General features: G+C 39.1%; 1 protein-coding gene across 1 annotated transcript in view; it reads left to right on the top strand.

The window, feature by feature from the left end:
• Nucleotides 1-23059, top strand: part of KIAA1549L (KIAA1549 like) — a 203213-nt gene that overhangs the window by 163512 nt on the left and 16642 nt on the right. Inside the window, exons 13-16 of the mRNA XM_077820236.1 lie at nucleotides 3083-3261; nucleotides 4748-4965; nucleotides 11187-11316; nucleotides 18702-19049. Coding sequence (XP_077676362.1) covers nucleotides 3083-3261; nucleotides 4748-4965; nucleotides 11187-11316; nucleotides 18702-19049 — 875 coding nt within the window. The remainder of the gene's footprint in view (nucleotides 1-3082; nucleotides 3262-4747; nucleotides 4966-11186; nucleotides 11317-18701; nucleotides 19050-23059) is intronic.

The raw sequence follows: 23059 nt of genomic DNA, 5'->3' as shown, positions 1-23059 counted from the left end.
TTTTGTTGTTTTACAGTGCAAATATTTGTAATAAAGAATAAATATAAAGTGAGCACTGTCCGCTTTGTGTTTTGTGTTGTAATTGAAATAAATATATTTGAAAATGTAGAAAACATAAAAAAAATTTAAATAAATGATATTCTTTTATTGTTTCACAGTGCAATTGATCGCACAGTTAATTTTTTTAATTGCACGATTAATCATGATTAATTTTTTTATTGCTTGACAGCCCTAGAGTTAATTTATCCATACAAATAGCACTATGTTAGATGCTGAAGATATACTTTTCTGCTCTTAGAGGTGATGATGGTATTTTTGCTTTGTGCTAATGCAAAACAACAAAAGTAGCTGACCATTGATTCTCTGCACTCATCCTTTCTCTTTTAATTGAATAAGTATGTGTCCAATACGCAAAGAAATAGTAGGTAAATAAGCACTCTTAAGTCCAGATCCTGCAATGCGTTCTGAGCAGGGTGACCAGATGTCCCGATTTTATAGGGACAGTCCCGATTTTGGGGGCTTTTTCTTATATATGTGCCTATTACCCCCCACCGCCTGTCCCAGTTTTTCACACTTGCTATCTGGTCAACCTAGTTCTGGGCAGCCAGATGAACGCCGATGCTGAGCCATTTTCAAGCCAGTAGTAGTCTGTGTGGGTGCGGGACTTTGTCTGCATGGACTTCATTACAGGATTGAGACCTTAATTAACAAGTACAATACTCTTGAAATATTTGATGACAGTAACACAGTTGTGCTCCCCTGCGCTCTCTGCAAGCAATGTGATGGGCAGGGATTGTTTGAAAACATTATTGTTCTGGAATTGAAGATTAGAGAAAAAAGACATTGCAGCCTGGGGTCATGTTTTTGCTGGGCTTTGAGCTAGGTGTGAAATTAGAATCTGAACTAAACTGAACACTTCCAGCTAAGTCATTTTCCTCTGTGATTGGCCTGAACAGTGTAGACTGGACCACATTGTTAAAAAGCAGCCATTACAAAAATCATATTTGAGCCTGGTTGGGACTAACTTTTGAAAGTGGTTTCAAAACAGTTTGGTCCAGTCAGTGCTGGCCATCAATCCATGTCTAAAACTCGTTTAGCAGGAATAGTGTTTAAATAAAGTTCAGACTTGGTTTTCACACACTGTTCATGGCCCAGTGCAGACAAGGCCTATATGATGCGGGTGAGGGAGTTAGTACCAGATTTTGTATCTTTTTGCATTTAGGTTACTGGTTAGATACTATCCAAGTTCAGGTCAGTCATGACCTTCTTGACAACCTTTCAATTGTGTATGTAAAATAAAACTCTGGTCTTGGTACAATATTTGGTACAGCTATCCATTTCACAAAAAACACCATCAAAAAGCTAATGAACTCATTTTTCTCCCTTAGAGGCAGTCCCTCCACAACTGAAGCACCTTGTTATGGCAGCATGTAGGAAGCTTGCAGTCCAACTGCTTGTATTTGTAACTGTTCTTTGACTAAACAGCAGTTTATATAGCTATTTAGCTTAAAAGCCCATGGTCCAAAGCTGTTTAATTGCATGCCTTTCACAAGCATTAAGCAATTAAAAATACCTGGGGGGAAAAAATGTCTGGACTTAATAATAATTTTTAAATGTTCTCCTATTAAGTAGTACAGTATAGTATGTAAGCTTTAGATTGTTCATCTAATACTCCTACTGTAAAATTATGTCCCTATTGAAACCAGTGGGAATTTCGCCATTGGCATCACTGAGCCAGGTTTTCACCCCATTTACTAATAAGAGTCTTCAGAATTCATGTGCTTTACTACCCTCTGTAAAAGTCTGAGAGGAGTTCCCAGTAGACTAAAATAAAGACCATTTTATCTGAGCAATTTCACAAATCCTGAGGGACATTATTTAGTGACAGCATGATATAACCTGTATTTTTCAACAGTTCAAATGATGTCAACTCAGCCTACTGTGAATACACAGAGAAAGATGAATAAGCTTATACAGTGGATTCATATTTTATGTAACTTCTATCAAACATTTTTACCAAACTGTCTATCTTAGTTGTTTAACCAGGGCTAATCTATCTCTTGCTGAGCTGCCTTTAGTGTATTATAATTCTTGCAGTGATTAAAGATTAAAACAGAATATATTTTCAGAGGAAGTAATATAGAGCATACCACTCTGCTCTTTAATGGAAGCTGATTTCTACTTCTGTCTCAAACAGATAGAATACATTTTTTTCTTTCATAGCACAATTATTTAAGGAGGGATCTCTGCAGAATTTGCCCTTATGCCTTACAGTTAACTTTTTTCAAAACAAAGATAAAATAGGCTTCAACAACTGATAATGTGATGCCCTCTTTCCAACATAAATTTGGGGGAAATGGCTAATTTGGTTTTTTTGAAGGCTCCCCTTTTAATCAGAGATTTACAAATAGAGGATTGACTGTGCCTTTTAATTGTAAACATTCAGAGTTGTTTTACATTAGTAGTCTTTTCCTTTCTGGTCACAAATTCTGACAAACTTTATGAAATGACTGGAGGTGCTATTTTTCTAAAGCAAAAGATTACATCAGCTGGGGAACTAGCAGTTACTTGAGCATACTTGCACACTCAACACTGAGCTTCATTTTAACAGTTTCAGTAGTAATCATCTTTACAGTCCTTGCTAAAATCAGTGGCTTTATTTTCATATTGACATAAAGTGCTAATGTGGGATTCTGCTGGATACTTCTATACGTGTCGTGGCATCTGAAAACTCACAGGCAATCTTCTTTTGTATAAAGTATATGGAAGGATGTGCTTTTTGTCTTCCATTATCATTTTCCTACAATTTCTTCTACATCAATCTTTTTTCTAATTTTCCTTCCATGCCATAGGTGAAAATCAGTCTTCCCTTTTTGGGAGAGCATGTAAAGAAACAATCCCCTAGAAGAAAGTTTCTCATCCATCTAAAATCTAACTGGAGTTCATCCAATGTGGAAGTCTTCAGGGTCTAGTTTTATTGAGCACTTCAGTATTAGTCTATTGCGTGTGTTCACTTAGTTGTCACGTGAACCTGTATTAAACCTATTGAGAGCATATGCTCAATAAACGTAATATGCTTTAGTGCCCCTAAGTGATGAAGAGGAGGGAGGCATTCTCTTTGAGAACATCGCCAAGTCTGCCATTGATCCCTTCGACACATCTTCTGGATCTGTACAGCTGATTGCTATCAAACCTGTAGCATTGCCTCCCGCTCACCCTGCATCAGACAGGAGCCAGGAATCTGCTATCATTAATGGAGAGGTAAGAGTAATCTGACAGTGTTTCACCTGCTGGTTTCTTGATTATATCTGGAGGCACACATTGTGATAGGACCTTAGGTTGGTGCATTGAAGAGAGAGAGGAGAAATGTTAGAAGCCTTTCACCCTTTGTGTGGCCTATGTAAAATCCTGTCACAAATGCAGTCTCTGTGCTCAGGACCCACTCTTTCCTTACACACCTATAGATGTATGGTCCCCTGAAGGAGAAAGCCTATCTAGGTACTTTTACAGCCCTCATCCTTGTTGTATTTGAACATCTGACAATCTTTAAGGGATTTTATCTTCCCAGCACCACATTTTAGAAAAAAGGGAACTGAGGCAAAGGGTAGATTAAGACATACTTTTTCAGGTTCACAGAGGAAGTCCGTGTCTGAACTGGGAATTGAACCTAGATCTCATAAGTCCTTAGACTATCCTTCCTGCTCACAGTGGGATGGGGAGAAAGCAGGGCCATGCCTTCGCTCTGTTTGTGTGCTGGCTTGCATATTAGGTACACTTGCTCCTGAGGTCCCCATAGAATCTTGTGGGTCTGCACTGGGATCTAATGGGGCCATTGACTAAATGCCGCAGCTTGGCTCTGAGACTTGTATTATTTTACAAATAATATTGTAAATATTTTTATTTAGATTTTGTTCTAGAACAAACTGCTTTTATGGGGAATGAGGGAATTTATATACCTAATGTGGAGGGAAGGCTTCTTATTTGCTCCTCCATGCTGCGCACTTATGTAAAGGCTAACTCTTTATTGGACAAAATCAACACTTTAAACTGCTAGCCAGTTAGAAATACAATAAAAGACAGTGTAGTCAAGCTACCCGCGTGAGACCAGATTAGGGCATTATATCATGTTCTACTTTTGTGCTTGTATTTTAAGCTCTAACGCGTCACAATTGTCATTTTATATCCAGCGTCATGGCATGCACAATATTCAATGCCTATTTTTCTTCCAAGAATTGTGGGCTGTGTATCATCAGAGTAAGACCTAGGAACATACAAATGCTATTCCCTTACATACTCACAGATATGATGGAGTTCTTAAGGAGATCGTAGAATTTGACTTTTTAGTTACAAACCCTAAATAAAGCAAACATTTTTTTACACAGTCAACTTTGGGCAAAAGTGAAATTTGTTCAAATATACAGAATACTGCCCCCAGGCCTCCCTAAAAATAAACATTGTTTGGATCAAGAAGATGGTTGGCTGACATCAGCTCTCTTCTTCTGTGGCTGTGGATTGAGTCACTGTTATGATGTACTTAGTTCCAGGAGATTAAAATTTATTTAACCATCTGCAAGTCGTACAAAATACGACTCTGTCCCTTGCATTTCCCTAGTGCTGACAGATGCCCTGGTGTGATGCAAGAGACACTCTGCAGAGCAAAGCGTTGCACATCAAATACACTTTTAAAATGTAGTTGAGAAATCATCAGCATGGCATAGTCATCTGAAATTCGTTCACCTTCCATTAGGTAAACAAAGCCTTGAAGCAGAAGTCCGATATAGAGCACTATCGCAACAAGCTGCGCTTGAAAGCCAAGAGAAAAGGATACTATGATTTCCCTCAGATTGACAACAACAAGGGGCTGACAGAAAGAAAAAAGATATATGAGAAAGCACAAAAGGAAATAGACCATGTTTTGGAACCAGAGGCAGATGTATCTTCTCCATTTGCAGAGCCTAAAAACAGGTGAGATGTTTTTGTTTTTATATACATCTAGAAAGTAGGCACTGCCTCAGGGCTGTAGGGCAGAAGACTTATCTGAAGTGCAAACATCCATCACTGATGATGAAAAGGTGTATTACATACTAATGTTTAACCTGTTCCGTGCCTCCTATTTCATGAAGAAAATTGATATTGCCCAAGATTATTTCTGAATGTTTCACATTTAGTAAAACCATAACATGGTTACAGAAGAAGAAGTGGAAAGAGAACAAAATTACTTGAAGGTTGCATGGTTCCAGGTCTTTTGTGAGCCATTTTTAAAGTGATCTAAGCTGAAAATGTACTCAGGTTATTATTCAAAAGACTGATTATTCTAGAAATGGATTTGAGCCAGGAATTTGCATTTGACTCCGATCTTCTGCAAAGTGCAACAGTGATCCAATCTATCATTTTGTTCTAGGCACACCTGTAATTATTTCCAGAGCTGGATCTAAGATATAGGTAACTTAGACCCAGCAAATTAGAACATGCCACCATTATGTCTGTTGATTTCAGTATCTCCTTCAGCAGTTAATGGTAACCACTTGCTACGGTGCTTTCTTCACTTCATTGCTCTGGGATCTTGGGTAGGTCATTTAATCTCTGACATAATTTACTCATCTCTAAAACGAGTAAGGGTATTGTGAGACATCATCAATGTTTGTGTGGCACTTTATAGCCCGTGGAGGCAATATACAAATGGAGAGCATTCATTTTCAGATACAGAGATGTACTACTGGAGGAGAGGGCCAGGAGCCCCAACTATATGCATTGCACCAGGGCTGGCCATCCTTGCAGGCTCTGGTCTGCACTAAGTTCCCCCAGTAGTGTACCTCGAGCACAAGTTGCCTTACAAAGCGAGGAGGTCACGCCAAGATCTCCCCTCAACAACTAGTAGAGCCGGCCTTGTTGGGAGTGGCAGCACAGTCGGCATGCTCCCCCATTTCACAGGTGAGAGAGATTGTAGCCAGGATTCTAAAAGCGCTGGTCTTGGAGTATAAGCAATAGCTGCAGACAAACGAGCTTGTTTATGTGAGGGCCTGGAGAGAGTGGGAAGTGGAGTTTGAGAAGCCTTGTCCCAGGGTTTTACCGGTAGATTAATGAAGAAAAAAGATTCTGATTAAATTGTATCTAGTGTCCTTGCTGAAGGGTCTGGGGCATCAGTTCCTTGAACAGGAATTCAGTGAGGGAGGAATACATTGTTACATATGCATAGAAAAGGTAAGATATTGAACGTGAATATTAGTATTTTACAGTAATCCTATTTTTATTACCACAATCTGTCCTGAGAATATAAGTGAGGCCTGCAGAAACATGAATATTAATGTGTACAATACAACAATCCAGTACTGAAGCCATATTTTGGATATTTATTATGTATCCTAAGGGGTGTGGGGAAACGTTTAGAACATTATACATGAAGCTTTAATATTAACCATCTGCTTTTTGTTAGATATACCAATATTTGTTTGTTTATGCACCAGTATGCTGACAGATCCTGGAATACTTTTGTTTTTCTAAGTGTGCTTTCTAATGTATTGTGTAAACCAATGGGTAAGCTATTTTAGACAAAGTTCATTGTTACGAAAAACTGCATCTAGGCAACTACTCTGAACTGTCAAGGAATGATCTCTCTGCCTACTGGGGCCGAGCCATTAAATGTTAATTGTACAAACACTAGAAATGCTTGCTGAATAGAGCTGGGCTACAGGAACTAAAAACAAAGGTATCATTCCCTGATGCACTTTCTGTAAAGATGTCAGGCATTTTCAAAATTTGGGAATGTTTCTTGCCACAGAAAAATTGACCGTTTCTTGAAAACAACCACTTTTATGGTCCCCACACCAACATCTAGAATGACAGATTTGCTGTAGATACCTAATTTGATATGCTGCAGGACATTTCCCAGCTTCAAGCTTTTCTTTTCTTTTTTTTTTTTTTACAGAATATAAGTTTATTGGATGAATACAGTAACATGATATTGCAGCCTAGTGCAACTCTCTGAGAGATGAACTGATATAATCCAATTTCTATAATAAAAACCATCACTCTTACAGCAGTCTAGTTTAGCATAAGACTAATACAGCTTGCTTTGTATCATTGTCCAGATATTGATACGCAATTAAAAACCTATATTTTAAATAGTTCACATTTTTAAAGATAACGTACTGTAGAAGTAGGTAAAATAATAAAGATTTCAGAGTTCCTGGAAAAAATGGCATGTTACCCTCTTGTTTCACTGGTATACCATTAATATTAATTGTATGTATGTGACTTCCAAAACATTATGGGAGGAAAAAAATAAATTAAATGCATTATTCAGGCTGACCTTTATATATTCAGATTTGTGGAAAACAGCATTTTAAAAATTGTTTCCAAAACACTATCACGAAATAATTTGGTTTGTACAAGAACCAACACCCTGTGCTTTCAATTGCTTTGAGCATTCCGTGCATCTAATTCATGCTTCAAAATGCTGCAGTTGTGTTCCCAGAAGACACATACCACGTGATTGCCAGTTGTTAATGTTGATACCTCCCTTCTCATTAGTGAGTCTTCCTTAAATCAGCTAATTGGCAATCTCAGGGCAATTTTTAAAAACCTTGCTGATGGCATGCACTGGTCTCAGTTTTTCCCTGCGTGGTATATAATCAGGTCAAGGGTGTGCATTTATTAGAGCACTAAATGTGTGAACCTTTTAGGAAATGTGTCCCTAACTATATAAGCAGGAGAAAATGTTTGTTGTCCTTTTGAAAGAAACACATGTAATTCTAAATGCCTTTAATTTCGGAGCATAAGATTTGCCATATTAGATCAGATCCATGGTCCATCTGATCCCATATCCTGTCTCAGGCCGTGGCCAGCACCAGAGCCTTCAGAAGAAGGTGGATAAATCCCCATAATAAACAACGGTCGAATAATATCTCTATCGGGAAAGTTTCTACCTAATCCACTCTTGAGGAAAAGTTTCTTCCTAATCCACTTTCAGTGGGACTTGTGTTCCTGAATCCCTTGGGCACTGTCAGGACTGAATCCCAGCTCTGTCACTCCGAGTGCAGAAGTGGGGCTGCAAGGATTTTAAAAATTAATACTTGTCACTCCAGGCTTCTATTAAACTCTCACGGTTACAGCTTTTCTCTGACCTTGGCTTGGTAAACGCTGCCACCGCCCAAATGCAAAAAAACCCTCTTTGAACCCAGGAAGGAGCACTTGGGAATTCCTCTCTCTGGGGTACCCTGAAGCCCTTTAACCCCCACCCCCCGGGGAATGGCTGCCAGCTAATCAAACAACATGCAGAAACCTCTGAGAACACCAAAAATCCACACCTGTTCTTAAAAAAGGTAAATTTTATTAAAAACAAAAAGAAAGAAAGAAAGAAAATACTTCTGAAACTTAGGCTTTTGTTAGATTTTAAAAGAGCAATTCCAAAAATCAAGCACCCAAAATAGTTTTCTTGTGGGTTCAGCTTAAAGGTTACAAGCAAACAAAAGCATCTGGGGTTAGCACAGAGGAATCCGCAAGCCAATAAGAAATAAAAGAAATAACCTTAATTGCATCTAGTTAAACATTCTGATCTACTTACACATTGGAGTTCAGATAAGTAGTTCTAGGCATGATCTGATGATTCATGATCATACCTGGCTTAAGTTGCTTTTAGCATGGCTGCTCTGTCCCTCCAGCCCAGAGAACAACAGACAAAGAGAAAGTTTCTTTCCCAATTTTAAAAAGTTCTACCTTCCCATTAGCTCTTTTGGTCAGGTGCCCACTTTTTTTCTTTACCTGGGGGACTTTTTAACCCTTTATAGGTAAAGCAAGTAAAGAACAGCTACCAAGAGGGATTTTACAGCTAACTGGCTGGCTGGGTGTCCGTCAAAGGGAGCTATTGGCCCCCTTTATATATCACAGGCACTTCTGAAAATTCCAAGAGCTTTGCGGAATCAGGACTCAACAGTGGGTTAGGAAGAAACTTCCCCTAAGTCATAGGTGTTTCAGCGCTTTGTTGATTCAGGGCCCTTAGGCTTGATGGTTAATATACTTTAAATATTTTATCCTAGCTAGTGTAACTGTGTGATATTCTTATTACTCATGCAAATGTCCAGTGCTTTTTGAATTCTCGTAATCTATTTGATTCAAGTATACTTTGTGGTGGTAAGTTCCGTGGACTAATTCCTCATTGTGTAAATCAGTGTATCCTTTTATCAAGTATGTCTTTTAAATGTGTTGTCTCTTAGTTTCATTGACTGTCCCCTTGTTCTTGTATCATCTAAAAGGGTAAATAGCAGTATTGATCGCACTCTGTGCCACTCTCTATTTCCCATCTCTCTCTTGTGTGGCTGTATCTGAAATAGTTCTGATCTTTTCAATCTCTCTAATATCGAAGTCTTGGCATGCCTCTAATTTTTGATGATTTTTTCATATATAGCTATTTTCAAGTCAGGGCAGTTACTTTTAAGACAAAACTTTTAAGGTCATTCATGGTTTATCTTTACCATACTGAAATCTGTTGTCTGGCATAAAGCCCTCAGCTCCATCTATAAATCCAGCCTATTTTGCCCTTTAGTCAAATCTCACCACAAAAACCTTCACACTTTCTACCATGCCATCCCTTATTTATTGGGAGGAGATCCCCTTCATTCCAGTAACCTCCTTCAGATCTGTCAAAACTCAAATCTCCTCTGATGCCCTTAAAACACGTGACAATGGCTAGGCAGCTGAAAGTGCTTTGACTGCTGATTATTACATTTATAATTGTGTGTCTCTCTCTCTCACTGGATGGGGTGGGCCAGGGTTCTGAGGTTAGACCAAGCATTCTCTCTCTTTCTCAGGTGCATTGCTGGCTAGTTCTTGCTCATGTGCTCAGAGTCTAACCGATTGCCATACGGGTCAGAAAGAATTTCCCACGCTGGTCTTGATTGGCAGTGACCTTGCGGGTTTTTCCCCTTCCTCTACAGTGTGTGGGAGTGGGTCATTTGCTGGGATTATCTGAATATATCTCAATCAGTTCCCTACCATTGCAAGGGCCTCAGGCATTGTTACACCTTGGTCCCTCCTGTTCTCTCTCTGTGGTACGTAATAGTTTAGGCTCCTGTGGGCTGTAATACTTTGGTTTAGTGTCAGTTGTTGGGTTCAGTGTGTGGGGATAGGTGATGTTGGTGGCCTGTGATATACAGGAGGTCAGACTAGATGTTCTGGGTTACTTCTGGCCTTAAACTCTGTGACTACAGAATAGTTTGTGTACTTAGTTATCCATTGTCTGAGGGTGGGGAGCTTTGCACTATACTGATCCTGGGGTTGGCTTGGTCCCCAGTGCAACTTGGAGCAGCCTCATATCATAATGGCACCTAAGGGACTCACCCAGTCAGGGATCAGCTTGAGTGCAGAGCCCCCTGCTCTCTCCAGCCTGAGGGGTTGAAAATGGGGTGGTGTAAAGCAGACATAGCTACCCAGTTAGACCACAGAAGTGGCAGAAAAAGCTGCTTAAACTTCATCTCTTCCCTGGAACATAACTATGCCAGGTGGGCTGGGAGCAGATGGCACAGAAGTTGTGCCTGGGCTTTCCTCCACACGTAGATTCCTCTACTCCAGGAAATCCTCAAGATGTCCTGCTAGTGCAGCAAGCATTTGGAAAGGGAGGAAGGGCTGAGAATCAGGCCCAATGATAATTCGCTTCACTTCTCCTGAGTTCTAATCCTGGTTTTGCTGGTGATATTCGGTGTTCCTAAATTACTTGCCCCAAATCAGTTTTCAAATGTAGGTGTTTAAAGCTAAGCACCTAAACCCACTCGGGCATCTAAATAAAATGACCTGAATTTCAAAGTTTCTCAGCACTTGCAGCACCCGTTGAACTGACAAACTAATGTTTGTTATAACTAATTATTTTAAATCCTATCAGCTATAAACCACAAAGGATCCTGGTATTCACTTGGAGCTCAGCTCCTCTGGGCAGCTCCAGTTTATGGTTCCTGTGCCCTTTAGCCCTTTACTCTTGTGTTTTAATAACGGAAAACAAAATGTATAATGATCTCTTCTGTAATTTTGCCTTCTTCCAGCATTTGTGTGTGTATAGAAAGGGTATCCTATTAAAGTGGCTCTTTTGTAATAACTAAGATAATGTTAGAATAAAGGTTATAATTGCAGAATACTGTCTGTCATTTATTTTTGTGCTTTGCCTTCATTTTAATATTTTCTCATTGGATTTTCTCCAGGCAGCAGACAAAGAACTCTGTGTACAGAAGCAGACAGTCTCTGAACAGCCCTAGCCCAGGAGAAACTGAGATGGATCTTCTAGTTACCCGGGAGAGACCAAGGCGTGGGATCCGCAACAGTGGATATGATGTAAGTTTATCAGATGCATTCAATGAAGTTTGCTCAGTAAGTCCTTAATTCAGTCTTTAAAAAAAGAAAAGAGAAAAAGCATAGAATAAGCTAACCAGAGTGCATTTATGAGTTTAACCTTAAGGTACATTATATCTCCTCAATGCCCCAAATTACTGAAATCAAATGCAAAACATTTAATGTATTTTCTATTTGCAGCTTGTTTTGCAGTGTAAGAATAGTTAACAAAACTTCCTCCTTGAAAATCAGTACTAAATTAAACCATTGATTTCTAAATCTTATTTTATTTTAATAATTGCACTAAGTCTACAACCATTTATAACCGACTGGCAATTTTATTTTTTACCCATTGTTTTGTTGCCTGAAATTAGGATCCAGATCCTCAACCCTGCCCCACACCCTGGGTGATGCAAAAGAGATGCAAAACTGGGTTACATAGCCATTGAGGGATTCCACTTGAGTAGAGGAATTCCCAGCTGGCACAAAGCCAGTGTAGTCAGATCTTGACTACACTCTTGTTTCAGGGGCAAGAGGCTGCATATTCAGAGCAAGTTGTGCTCCATTAATCCTGGACTGGTAAATGGCCCCAAAAGGCTATTTTAGCCATCATTAGTTGCATTAAGTATTGCCTCTGTGCTGTCCTCTGTGCTGTCCTGCCCTTGCAGGCCTCCTGAATCAAGGAAGCAAAAGAGTAAAACAGTGTCATAATGCAATATTTGCAACCTCATCTCAAATCCTGCAGCTCAGCCATACCACAGGATCTGGTCTTAGAGATGAAGTAAAAGATGGAGAGGAAGTTTTGGAAAAATAAGGGAGTGCTTCTGGGTAAGGGGTATCCTTTAACCTCTGGAGAGACTGACATTTTGCATGTGACTTAATAATTAACTCAACTGTCAAGCACTGGTTTTTAGATAAGTGAAGGAATTTGGCAACGTGAGGGAATATGTTCAGCAAAATCTAAACCAGGGTGGATTGATTTAAATCAGTAATTTAAATCACCAATTTTAATAATAATTTAAATCAGCAAGCCAGAAACCTTGATTTAAATAATCATTTTAAACTTGTTTTGTATTTGTACTTTTAAGTTATTTTCCGAAACAAAAGTTAATGCTCATTGGTTGGTAGCCATTAAAACATCTTGATTTGCAACCCAATATAGCCTTTACGCTCAATTTGTTACTTGTTTTTTTTCCCGGGAAGATACATTATATGTGTATGTATTTATTTAAGCATTTATACAGTTTAGCAAATATTTATTCAGATTCTTAATTTTACTTTTTTTATTATGTTAGAAAATGGTGAGTGACATCTTGCTGAACTGGCAATATGTCTGTATTTTTTATAGATATTGTGTGACTCCGATTGCTGTTCAGTTTGGTGCTATTAGCTGAATGCCAAAAGTTAAATCAAAGGAGGCTGAAAAAGGCTTGTTATGGAACCTTGCAGGAAAGGCAAAAAAATGACAGAGGTCAGGTACGCAGCTTCAAAGGCGTTAAGATAACAGTGGCTGGGCTAACAATTGGTGAGAGAATTCACCCAGCTGGGTCCATTCAGGCCTAGGATGTTTTTACTCTTCCCAAGTCTAAGACTGGGATTAAAAGGAGACCTAACTCCTCAATGATGTTATAAAAGAAAGAGGGGTTTGGCTTGGGTTGAGCTGAGAGGCTGGCCAGGATGTGACAGTGGAAAGGCTGACAGACTGAGTCACAGAGACAGGGAGGACACTTCAAGCAATGTAGGCTATTCCTCCTAGATCAGATGCTGAATGAGCCAGACCTGTCTGAGGTGCAGATAGAGAGATTAAGTTTAGGCAAGTGAATATGCATATAGGCCTCTTTGTCTATTTTAAAGCTGTTTCTCCAAGCAATGTGTATCTTTGGGGCAAAATAAGTCATTCTTTGTTCTGAAAAAGTGTTTCTGTGTATCACTACAAACATGCTATGAGAGGATCCAACTCCAGTTGGACCTATTTAATTAGTCATGCATGATACCCAAGCGGCTGTAACCTAGGTCCTGGTGTGAGAGTAGATGAAGTGTTGAATTCCACCCCAGGAAATGTAAAGGTCCAAGTCCTGACACCTGTGTGAGGTGCACTCAGAGAGACCCGGAGAAGGTACAGTTAGCCCAGTAACTGTCAGATGTATTTCTTTCTTACTATACAATTGTTTTATTCATTATTTGTGTCAAGCTGGATGGATATTGGAATTAATTAAGAATGCACAAAAACAGCATTTTAAAATTGTTTTCAGTTAGTTAAATAAACCTAATATAAATGCCAAAGTAAGTATATCAAAACATGTTTTGCATTTAAAACTAACAGATCTATTAAACAAAGAAAGCATTATCTATAGTTAGTGAACTGAATAAATTGTTTCTAGTCACCATGTTCTTCATGGTTTTAGAACTAGTAGACTTTATCTTCTCACAGTTAGTTTTTAGTTAGATTGGAAGAGAAAAATAAACTTTCCTGCTTTTAACTCTAATCTGTTTCTTAATTTTGAATGAACTGTGCATTGAATTGAGGCAGATAAATAAACTGAAATGAAGAAAATACACTTTCTGCACCTGCAGCAGAGACTAATACAGCCAAAAGCTGGTTTAGCACATCAATAAACTCAGGCTCCAGGTGCTTAGCCAGTGAGTTCCACCAGTTTGGTGGCCTAACTTTCTTGAAAACTTTGGCAGCAAACATATTGCTTGAATATTTTTTATTTAAATTAAATTTATTTTAATAGATGATACTCAGTTTAGGTCTCCACATAGGTTGTCATTATTTCAAATTGAATTCTAAATATTTTTATAGATAAACATTTATTTAATTTAAATTTACAAAATCAAAAATATTTGATTTAAAAGTCATCAATTTTTATCCACCCTGATCTAAACATGTTATACACATCAGATTTCTTAAATGTTTCTTGCATGTTGACACTTCCTATTGGATTGTATAAAGTATTTTCAGTATCTTTTAATTATGCAAGCTTCTCTAAAAAGAAACATTTAGGTAGCAAACATTTTCAAGTCCAGCCTCCCCAGGTAATCAAAAGATTGAATGACTGAAGAAAGGCAGATCTGTATTATGTGCTAATGAATAATAGATTTGGGTAGGGTTGTAGGTAACACAGCTCTGGAATATCAATAGTTGAAAACTTTCTGTAGGCATACATGGATTCCTGTCATTAACTCAAAAATACAAGAGTAAGGATTTTATGGTGCTGAATTTAAGCTATTTTTGGGCAGCGGCAGCGGGGGGGGGGGGGGGAAGTAGCGCGAGTCTTTAAAAAAGCTATAAGTAATGTAACTAATTCATGCATATTCCAAAAGGCCCTAATCTCAAACTCCATGTTTTATGTACATCAAGCATGCCTTTGCTGTTCCTCTTCCTCTCACGTTATAGTTGGCTATGGCTATATAGTAGTAATTTGCATAAAATTAGTTCTTCCTGAAGACCTCAAGTGCATCCTCTCTGATGTAACTGCCGATGTTTTCAGACCAATAAATGTCTAATCCTTCTTTTTTAGAATCCACTTCTTGTGGCAATTAATTACACAGATTAATTATTAGGTATATGCACATAGTCTTGCCAACCCCAACCATTCAAAAAAATGAATCAGGCTACCCCAAAATAATGAAATTGACTTAAAAATCATGAGATTGTTAATTAGGATTTTTTCTAACTGCCTTCTGTTTTTTTGAGCAATTAGGATCATTCGGATCACACTTTCTTGCTATTCTCTCCACCATGAGGGCTAGAAACTTATTCTTTTTTTTTAAATGTAAGCTGAGAATTCTTACATAATCACTTACATAATCACTTGTCCCAAACTGGGGTTCATGAACCCCTGGGGGTTCGCAGAACGTTACCGGGGGTTCGCCAGAAAAATTTTATTAATGGCGGCCAGAGGACCCCAGGCATTGGAAGCAGCAGGTGGGACTGTGTTGCAGGGCAGACAGCCCAAGCCCCAGGGAGAGCGGGGCAGGGCAGTTGGGGCTGGTAGCCCGAGCCCTGCCCCCGTGAGCGGGGGAGCTAGCCGCCCAAACCCCAGCGCTCTGCGCAGGGCTGGCAGCCCAAGCCCCAGGGAGAACGGGGCACGGCAGTTGGGGCTGGCAGCCCGAGCCCTGCCCCAGTCAGGGGGACATGCAGCCTGGGCTCAGTTGACCGGGGCGGTCAACGGGGTCCAGCAGCAGGAGCCCCGTGGAGTGCAGAGGAAATTTAAACTTAAATCCCTGGAAATATTCATTTTTAGGAGGGGGTTCACGAGATTTCACAATTTAGTGAAAGGGGTTTGCGGGCCGTTAAAGTTTGGGAACAACTGCTCTATCACGTCCCCTCTTATCTTTTTGCTCTCTTAACTGAACAGTCCAAAATTTTTGACTTTGGCCTGTATGAAAGTCTTTCTTTCCTTATAACCATTTTCCATGGATTTCTCTGGACTGCTATGTTTGCTATCTCCTTCTTCTTAAAACTGGGTGACTGGAACTGAATACAGTTTTTCAGGTGAGGGCATACCATTGATGTATATAATGGCATTGTAATATCTTCAGTAGTTGTCCATGGTGTTGTAGCTATGCTATGGATCACTTGATGATTACCTGTTCTGTTCATTCATGACCTGGCATTGGCCACTGTCAGAAGATGGGATACTGGGCTAGATGGACCTTTGGTCTGACCCAGTATGGCCATTCTTATGTTCTTATTCCCAGGATATTAAAAAGACAAGGTTGGTGAGGTAATATCTTTTATTGGACCAACTTCTGTTGGTGAAAAATAAGTTTTTGAGCTTAAACAGAGCTCTTCTTCAGGTTCTTCACAATTTAACATTCACACTTATTCTTGAATATTTATAATTCTAATGTTTTTCAGTGTGAAATGAAAATAAACAGTAAATAATACAAGCCCAGCGTATATGATGAATTAATGCAACTAGATTTTAAAACTTGAATAAATGTTCATTCTTCACAATAACCCCCTCCAAAATCTGCCTGGTCATCCTAATATTAGTGTTGAGTCAGGTTGTAGCATGAAGTTCTAGTAAGGAATCATTATTCTTATGGTATAGTTTTAGCACTATTTTCTTCATTTTCAGGAACGGATCAAAGCCTCTAGAAGTGTAATGGCTTAACTACAGGGCTGTAGTTGGGCACCTGATTTATTTCAGCATTAGGTATTAATAGATCTCTTGTGGGTTTCTAGTCACTGACACTTTTACGGGCTTGAGGAAATAGGTCAGGATTATACCTATTAATCTTGAAAGAGGGAGCACTGTGACCTCTGAAGCTTTATTAGCTATGTGTATACACAAAAACCCTCCATATTTTATAGTTACTATACTGGAATTTGCCTGTTTGTTCATCCTCTACATAAATAGAACAATCAGGGAGGAAATATATTTGTACAAATGATTTCTGGTGCAGTGTCACATTAACTGCAGGCAGTTAAATAGAAATCAGACTTTTGATATTTAGTGTTTGTGAGAATTGATTCTATGTAGTGATTTGTTTAATTCCAAAGTGCATTGACTTTTTTTTTCTGAAAAATAAGCTATGGCAAAGCAAGGCTGGAATTTGGAACCTCTTAGAAACAACTGTAGGTTCTTGTTTTTCACCATTGCATTCTGTGCCTGTCTCCTGCACCCAATCCTGTTTCCTGATTCCTGCATCACCCCTATACTGTGCTCCCCATGCTTGATCCTTGCCTCTCCTCCAGTTCCTGCCCTTACATCTCGCCTCCAATCATCAGTTACCAGTCCTGGCTCCAACCCTGGCCTCAGACTTCTGACCCTGAGTCTGGCTTGGCCCTTGGCTCTGGCTTTTGGTATCTGACCTCGGCTCTGACCCTCAGTTTTGACCCCTGGGTCTGGTAATTGGCAGTTGACTCTGGTGCTGACCCTTGGCATTGTTCTCTAAACTGGATACCTGTTCCACCCACTAGACTTGACTCCTGCTCTAATAAGCCCAACCGATTACATTCTGGTCCATAACACCATGGATGGATTTAAAAAACAACAACCCACCTCTATAAATGTATAACCATCCTTTTGCAAAGGCTACTCTATGGATTTGGAATAGAACTAGAGAAGATCATTTTTTTCCACTCACCACTGACACCCATTGCAAATAATCCAGATCTTATCCCAAATCACAAACCAGGGAGTTTTAAAGACTGGGAGAGCCAGGGAATGCACACAATTGGCCAGCTATTTCTCTCTCTCTCTCTCTCTCTCACACACATGCCCTTCGCAAGTGATCATGTATGGTTTTTGTAACATTTGTGGGGCTAGTCTCTCTTTTGGTACACACTGGACTCATTAATACTAAGAATTAAAGGAACATTGTCAACTTGAACTCTAATTTTTAAAAATTAGTTAAATAATTTCACCTACCTCTGAGTCTCCCTGGCAGTTTTCTTGGCTTTACAATTATATTTACCTAGTTTTTAAAAAGATTTTCTCCTTCATGTGTGGCAGGTGGAAGACCCACACAAACAAAGGAAACTGACTAACCAAAAGGGAGGAAATGATGTCCCATGAATGCACAAAGTAAATGAAATGAGAAAGATGAAAATAGCAGTATTTCTCTCTAATCTTTTAGGTGTTCCTTCTTACATTGGAAGGAAAAAACATTCTAATAGGTGTGTGATTTTTAAAGTTAACGATGTCCCTTTAAATGTGAAAGAGAGGAAGAATTAAAGCTTTCACAATAATTACCAATACACACATTTTAAAATAAAGTTTTTATGGTTGCAAAGTCAAACACTCAAAAGTTAGGACGTGCCAGAAATAGGGCCTTTTCTCATGTGCACTATGATAGTCTTTAGTTATATGGTCATACTATTTTTTCCACAAGACTCCCCCTGCCTTATTTAGTGCACAGAATGGACATGCTCTAGGGATGAATCAGAACTGTGTAGTGAAGAAGACTGTCTGTTGGACCCCGGCTTCATTTGTTGCAGAAGCTGGAAGGCTGTAGAGAATGAGGCAGAGAATTGCAGGAAGAGAAAGGATGGTCTCATGGTTAAGGCAGTTGAAAGCTGTCCTAGAGATCTGAATTCTATCCCTGCTTTTGTCAGAGTTCCTGTAACATGCTGGGCATATCACTTAAACCAAACTTTTTACAGGTGGTCACTAATTGTGTGCTCCTCATTTTTTTGGCTGCTTGACTTGAGACCCCAGATCTGAGATGCAGAAATTCTGGGCACTTACAGCTGCAACTGACATAAAAATTGTACTATATGGTTTATATGGTCTCATGACTTATACCATGTTGTGCCTGGGCATGAGATACTTCTGGTATACCTGTATTGAAGAAAATATGTAAAGAAGCAGCACAGACCACTGTTCTTATAAGTGTGTGTGTATATAAAATGCTTTTATTTTATCCAACAGACCGAACCTGAAGTGATAGAAGAAACAAATATTGACCGTGTCAATGAACCTCGAAGTTATACCAGATCCCGTCAGGCTAAAGGCCATTCTGAGACATCAACTTTAAGTTCTCAGCCTTCCATTGATGAAGTTAGACAACAGATGCATATGCTCTTGGAAGAGGCATTTAGTCTGGCATCTGCAGGCCATGGAGGGCAGAACAGACAAGATGTTCACAGTTCAGCACAACACTTACCATACTCTGAAGTTGTGACCAGTGCTCCTGGTACCATGACCCGACCCAGAGGGGGAGTACAGTGGGTGCCAACATATAGACCAGAAATGTATCAGTACAGCTTACCAAGACCAGTAAGTTCAAATATTACTTACTACACTGTACTATCATGGGGATACTGGTGTTCTGGGCTATGTTTTTAAAAGCTAGAGCCCCATGTACATGTGCATGAAACACACATGCACTTTCACTTCTGGTAACTATGTGCACATTTGTGGGTGTGTGCGTGCACACACACTTAAAAGAAGACTCCTAATTTCCAGTTTTAATAATGGGCCCCTCACCTGGGCTGTTCATGTAATAGTGTGAAGTCGTACTTCCTTACATTTGTTTTAAACCTGCTGCCTAATGATTTCATTGAGTGACCCCTGGTTCTTGTGTTTATGTAAAGAGGTAAAATAACACTTCCCTAGTCACTTTGTCCACAGCATTCGTGATTTTATAGACCTTTATCGTACCCTCCTCCATCTCTTTTATAAACTGAACAGTCCAGTCTTTTTAATCTTTCCTTGTATGAAAGCCATTCCATACCCCTAATCATTTTTGTTGTTCTTCTCTGTACCTTTTCCAATTCTAATATTTATTTTGAGATAGGGGGTGACCAGAACTGCACACAGTATTCAAGGGGTGGGTGTACCATGAATATATACAGTAGCATTACGACATTTTTTGTCTTATCTATCCTTTCCTAATGGTTCCTAATGTTCTGTTGGCTTTATTTTGACTGCTGCTGCACACTGAGTGCATGTTTTCTGAGAACTATCCATAATGACTCCACATCTCTTTGTGTGGTAACAGCTAATTTAGACCCCATCATTTTGTATGTATGGTTGGGATTATGTTTTCCAAAGCACATTACTTTGCATTTATCAACATTGAATTTCATCCCACACATTCAACACAAGTACAGTAAGTGGCTTCTTGTTTTTTAAAATGGTGGTTCTCAACATTATGGGGGCAACTGTAGCAGTTTATCAGACCAAGGCCTCATTTACCTGCTTTTTCTTATTCATTGTTCACACACTAGCACATCAGTTAATGACTAGGAAAGTCAGATTTGGAGAAGCTCATGTTCATAGATGGCTGGAGAATACACAGCTGGACAGGGAGCTGACAGCAGCTATACTTAGGATACACGGAGGGTTATCTTGGCAGGAGGGCCTAGTGTACCAGTTGCAAGGACCACAAAGTGTGGTCTATAAAGGATAGTCTTGTGCTTAAGCCACTGGTCTGGGACTCGAGCTGGGTTTAGTTCCGGCCTCTGCCATTGATTTCCTGTGCAACCTTGGGCAAGTCAGTCTGTGCCTCATTTTTCTCATCTGTAATGTAGATATTTCCTGCCTCTCAAGTATTGAAAGGATAAATTGATGAATGGCTGGAGTGCTCAGACACTGCAATGATGAAGTTTGAAAAGTATGTAGATAGCGGTATCAGAACGGCTGTCCATGATCCTGGTTGAAAATCACTGTTTTAAAGTTCCCGATACATTAGAACCTCTGAGTTATGAGCACCTCGGGAATGGAGGTTGGTTGTGACTCTGCAATGTTTGTAACTCCAAACAAAACATTATGGATGTTCTTTCAAGAGTTCACAATTGAATATTGACTTAGTACAGCTTTGAAACTTTACTATGCGGAAGAAAAATGCTGCTTTCTACTTATTGTTTAGTAGTTTAGAACAGTACTGTACTATATTTGCTTTTTTTGTTTATCTCTGCTGCTGCCTGATTGTGTATTTCTGGTTCCAAATGAGGTGTGTGATTGTTCAGTCAGTTTGTAACTCTGGTGTTTGTAACTATGAGATTCTACTGTACTGTATGTGAACATTACAAAACAAACATTTTCTTTCACAAGTATCATAAGCAAAGCTAAACCTGGGATTAGTTTTGTCTGGTGAAGTAAACAGAACAGCAGTCAGACTACTGGCAATGAAACTGAAAAATAGGCCCTTTAAGAATGTGAAATTACTGAAAACACCTGGAAATTTGCTTCAGAAAGAGAAAAATCAAAAGGCAAAGTTGTTGTTAAGGCAGGATTTTTTTGCCAGGAATACATATTATTCTGAAAGAAGGCATTTCTAAAGTTATAATAGAAATAAAGACTCTTGACTCTGTCTATATTTGAGTAATCTATTACTCTTAGAGAGAAATTGTTACAACTCAGAATCATCATTGATATGTTTACCTTCAATGGTCAGAAGAATGTACAATAAGGGATGCTTTTTCTGAACAATCCTTCATGGATAACTTGAAGCCAGTGGTATTAAATGCTCACGTTCAGGGAAATACTATTTAAATCACAATAAAAGTACTCCTGGCACTTTGAAATTCCCCTACTGCAGTTCATACTGCATTTGATCATTTTTTATGGTTGGAATTAGATTAGCAGTTGTGTTGGTCATTAGATGTCCAGTCAAATTACTTTTATAGTAAAGTAGGTCTTTCTGAAGTGAAATAAAAGTTATATGGATATGTAGTTTTGAAGAGAGACTAGTCATTCTGTTCTCTGCATCTTAGCGTTAATGCTTTATAAAGGGGATCTACAGGATTTTCACTAAGATTTGAAGTTGAAATTTCTCCAATGTATCTCTAAATAAAAACTGGGAAAATGACATTAAAATGCTATTTTTGTTTTTCTAAGTAGGTTGTAGTGTTTAGCTGCGTGATTCCAATAAGAATCATGGTAGGGGCTTTATAAGGTTTTTCAGGCACTTCATGCAGCTGCAAGGGTCAGCTGGAGCCTATCTTTAAGTGTTTAGCTAAGGGGCCCAACATCTGTAGTTTGGGTTGGTGGTTTTTTGTTTTTTTTAAGACCCTTTCAAGCATTCATTTAAGGATACTAACATTGTAGTTGCCACTTCAGAAATCCTGACAGCTGCCTGAACCACGCTGAGAACGGTAGTCTGAAAAATGGCAATTATTTTCCTGGAGACCAGAACTAAAAACCACAGAATAACAGAGCCTTGTTAGTTTGGACTCTGGGCAAGCTACCATCTCTCTCCTCTTTTTAGTGCTCTGCAAAGAGGGAAGATAATGATAAAGGGGGCCTGATTCTGATGTGAGAACTAAGACTAATGAGGGAGAACTGGTCCGGCTTTGACTAGCTGATATTCAGCCAGCGTCTCAAAGATTCTAGACCCATGCTGCTTATTGAAGCAAATGTGAATCAATATCAGTTTTGTAAACTTTTACAGCTATTAAAATTAAAATCAAGGAAACATATCCCCACAGCTAAGCTACCATTAATAATAATAATAAAATAATAATAAACTGAACTATTAAACCAAAATCAAATCACGGTCAAATCAACAGGTTAGTATCAATATTGGATTGGAATCAATTTAGTTGAAGTGTCAGATTAATACATAGTAAACCCTAAGAAGGGATATAAAGAGGTGGCTGTTCATATATATATATTAGATTCTAGGATTGTAACTCTGAAGCCTAAGATATCCGAGTCAGTGTAAAGTGATGAAAGCAGCTACAAGCATGGTTGAGACCTTCTCTTTGTTCAGAATATCAATAGGTTGAATCATCACTGGGTTTTGTGGTCTGTTACCATCCAATTTAAGTTTTCAGCTATTTTGACTTTATGAATTACACCCATGCTGTAATAAGGCATCTCTGTATGCCAGGCCAAGGATCCTAGATCATGATGATATCAGAGATAACTCAGCCAATCACTATCCTTACTCTGCAGCTTATCTGCATGCAACAGTTTCATTGGTTGTGTGAGGGAGACTGCATTACTTGACCCAACGTCCACACCCATATACCTACTGCCACTCTCACAAATCAACACAAATGTCCCAGCACAAACCCCCTTAGACACAAATCAACACAATCACCAGCACACATGATAACCCCAAACTCATAAGTCCTCTCTGCAGCACATACCTCTCATTTGCCACCTTCACAAATCCACCCAGCTTTCACAGCCCAGCCCACCCGGGGAATAACTCCAAATATCACTCTGAAGCCTAGAATGTCAGAGTCAGTGTGAAGTGAAAGAAACAGCTACAAGCATGGTCGAGAGCTTGGAATATCACAGGTTCAATCATTACTGAGATGCGTAGTTTATTACTG

This window comes from Eretmochelys imbricata, chromosome 6, assembly GCF_965152235.1.
Source record: "Eretmochelys imbricata isolate rEreImb1 chromosome 6, rEreImb1.hap1, whole genome shotgun sequence".
Lineage (NCBI taxonomy): Eukaryota > Metazoa > Chordata > Testudines > Cheloniidae > Eretmochelys > Eretmochelys imbricata.
Note: the sequence above shows the minus strand (reverse complement) of the source record. Positions and strands in the feature narration are given on the sequence as shown.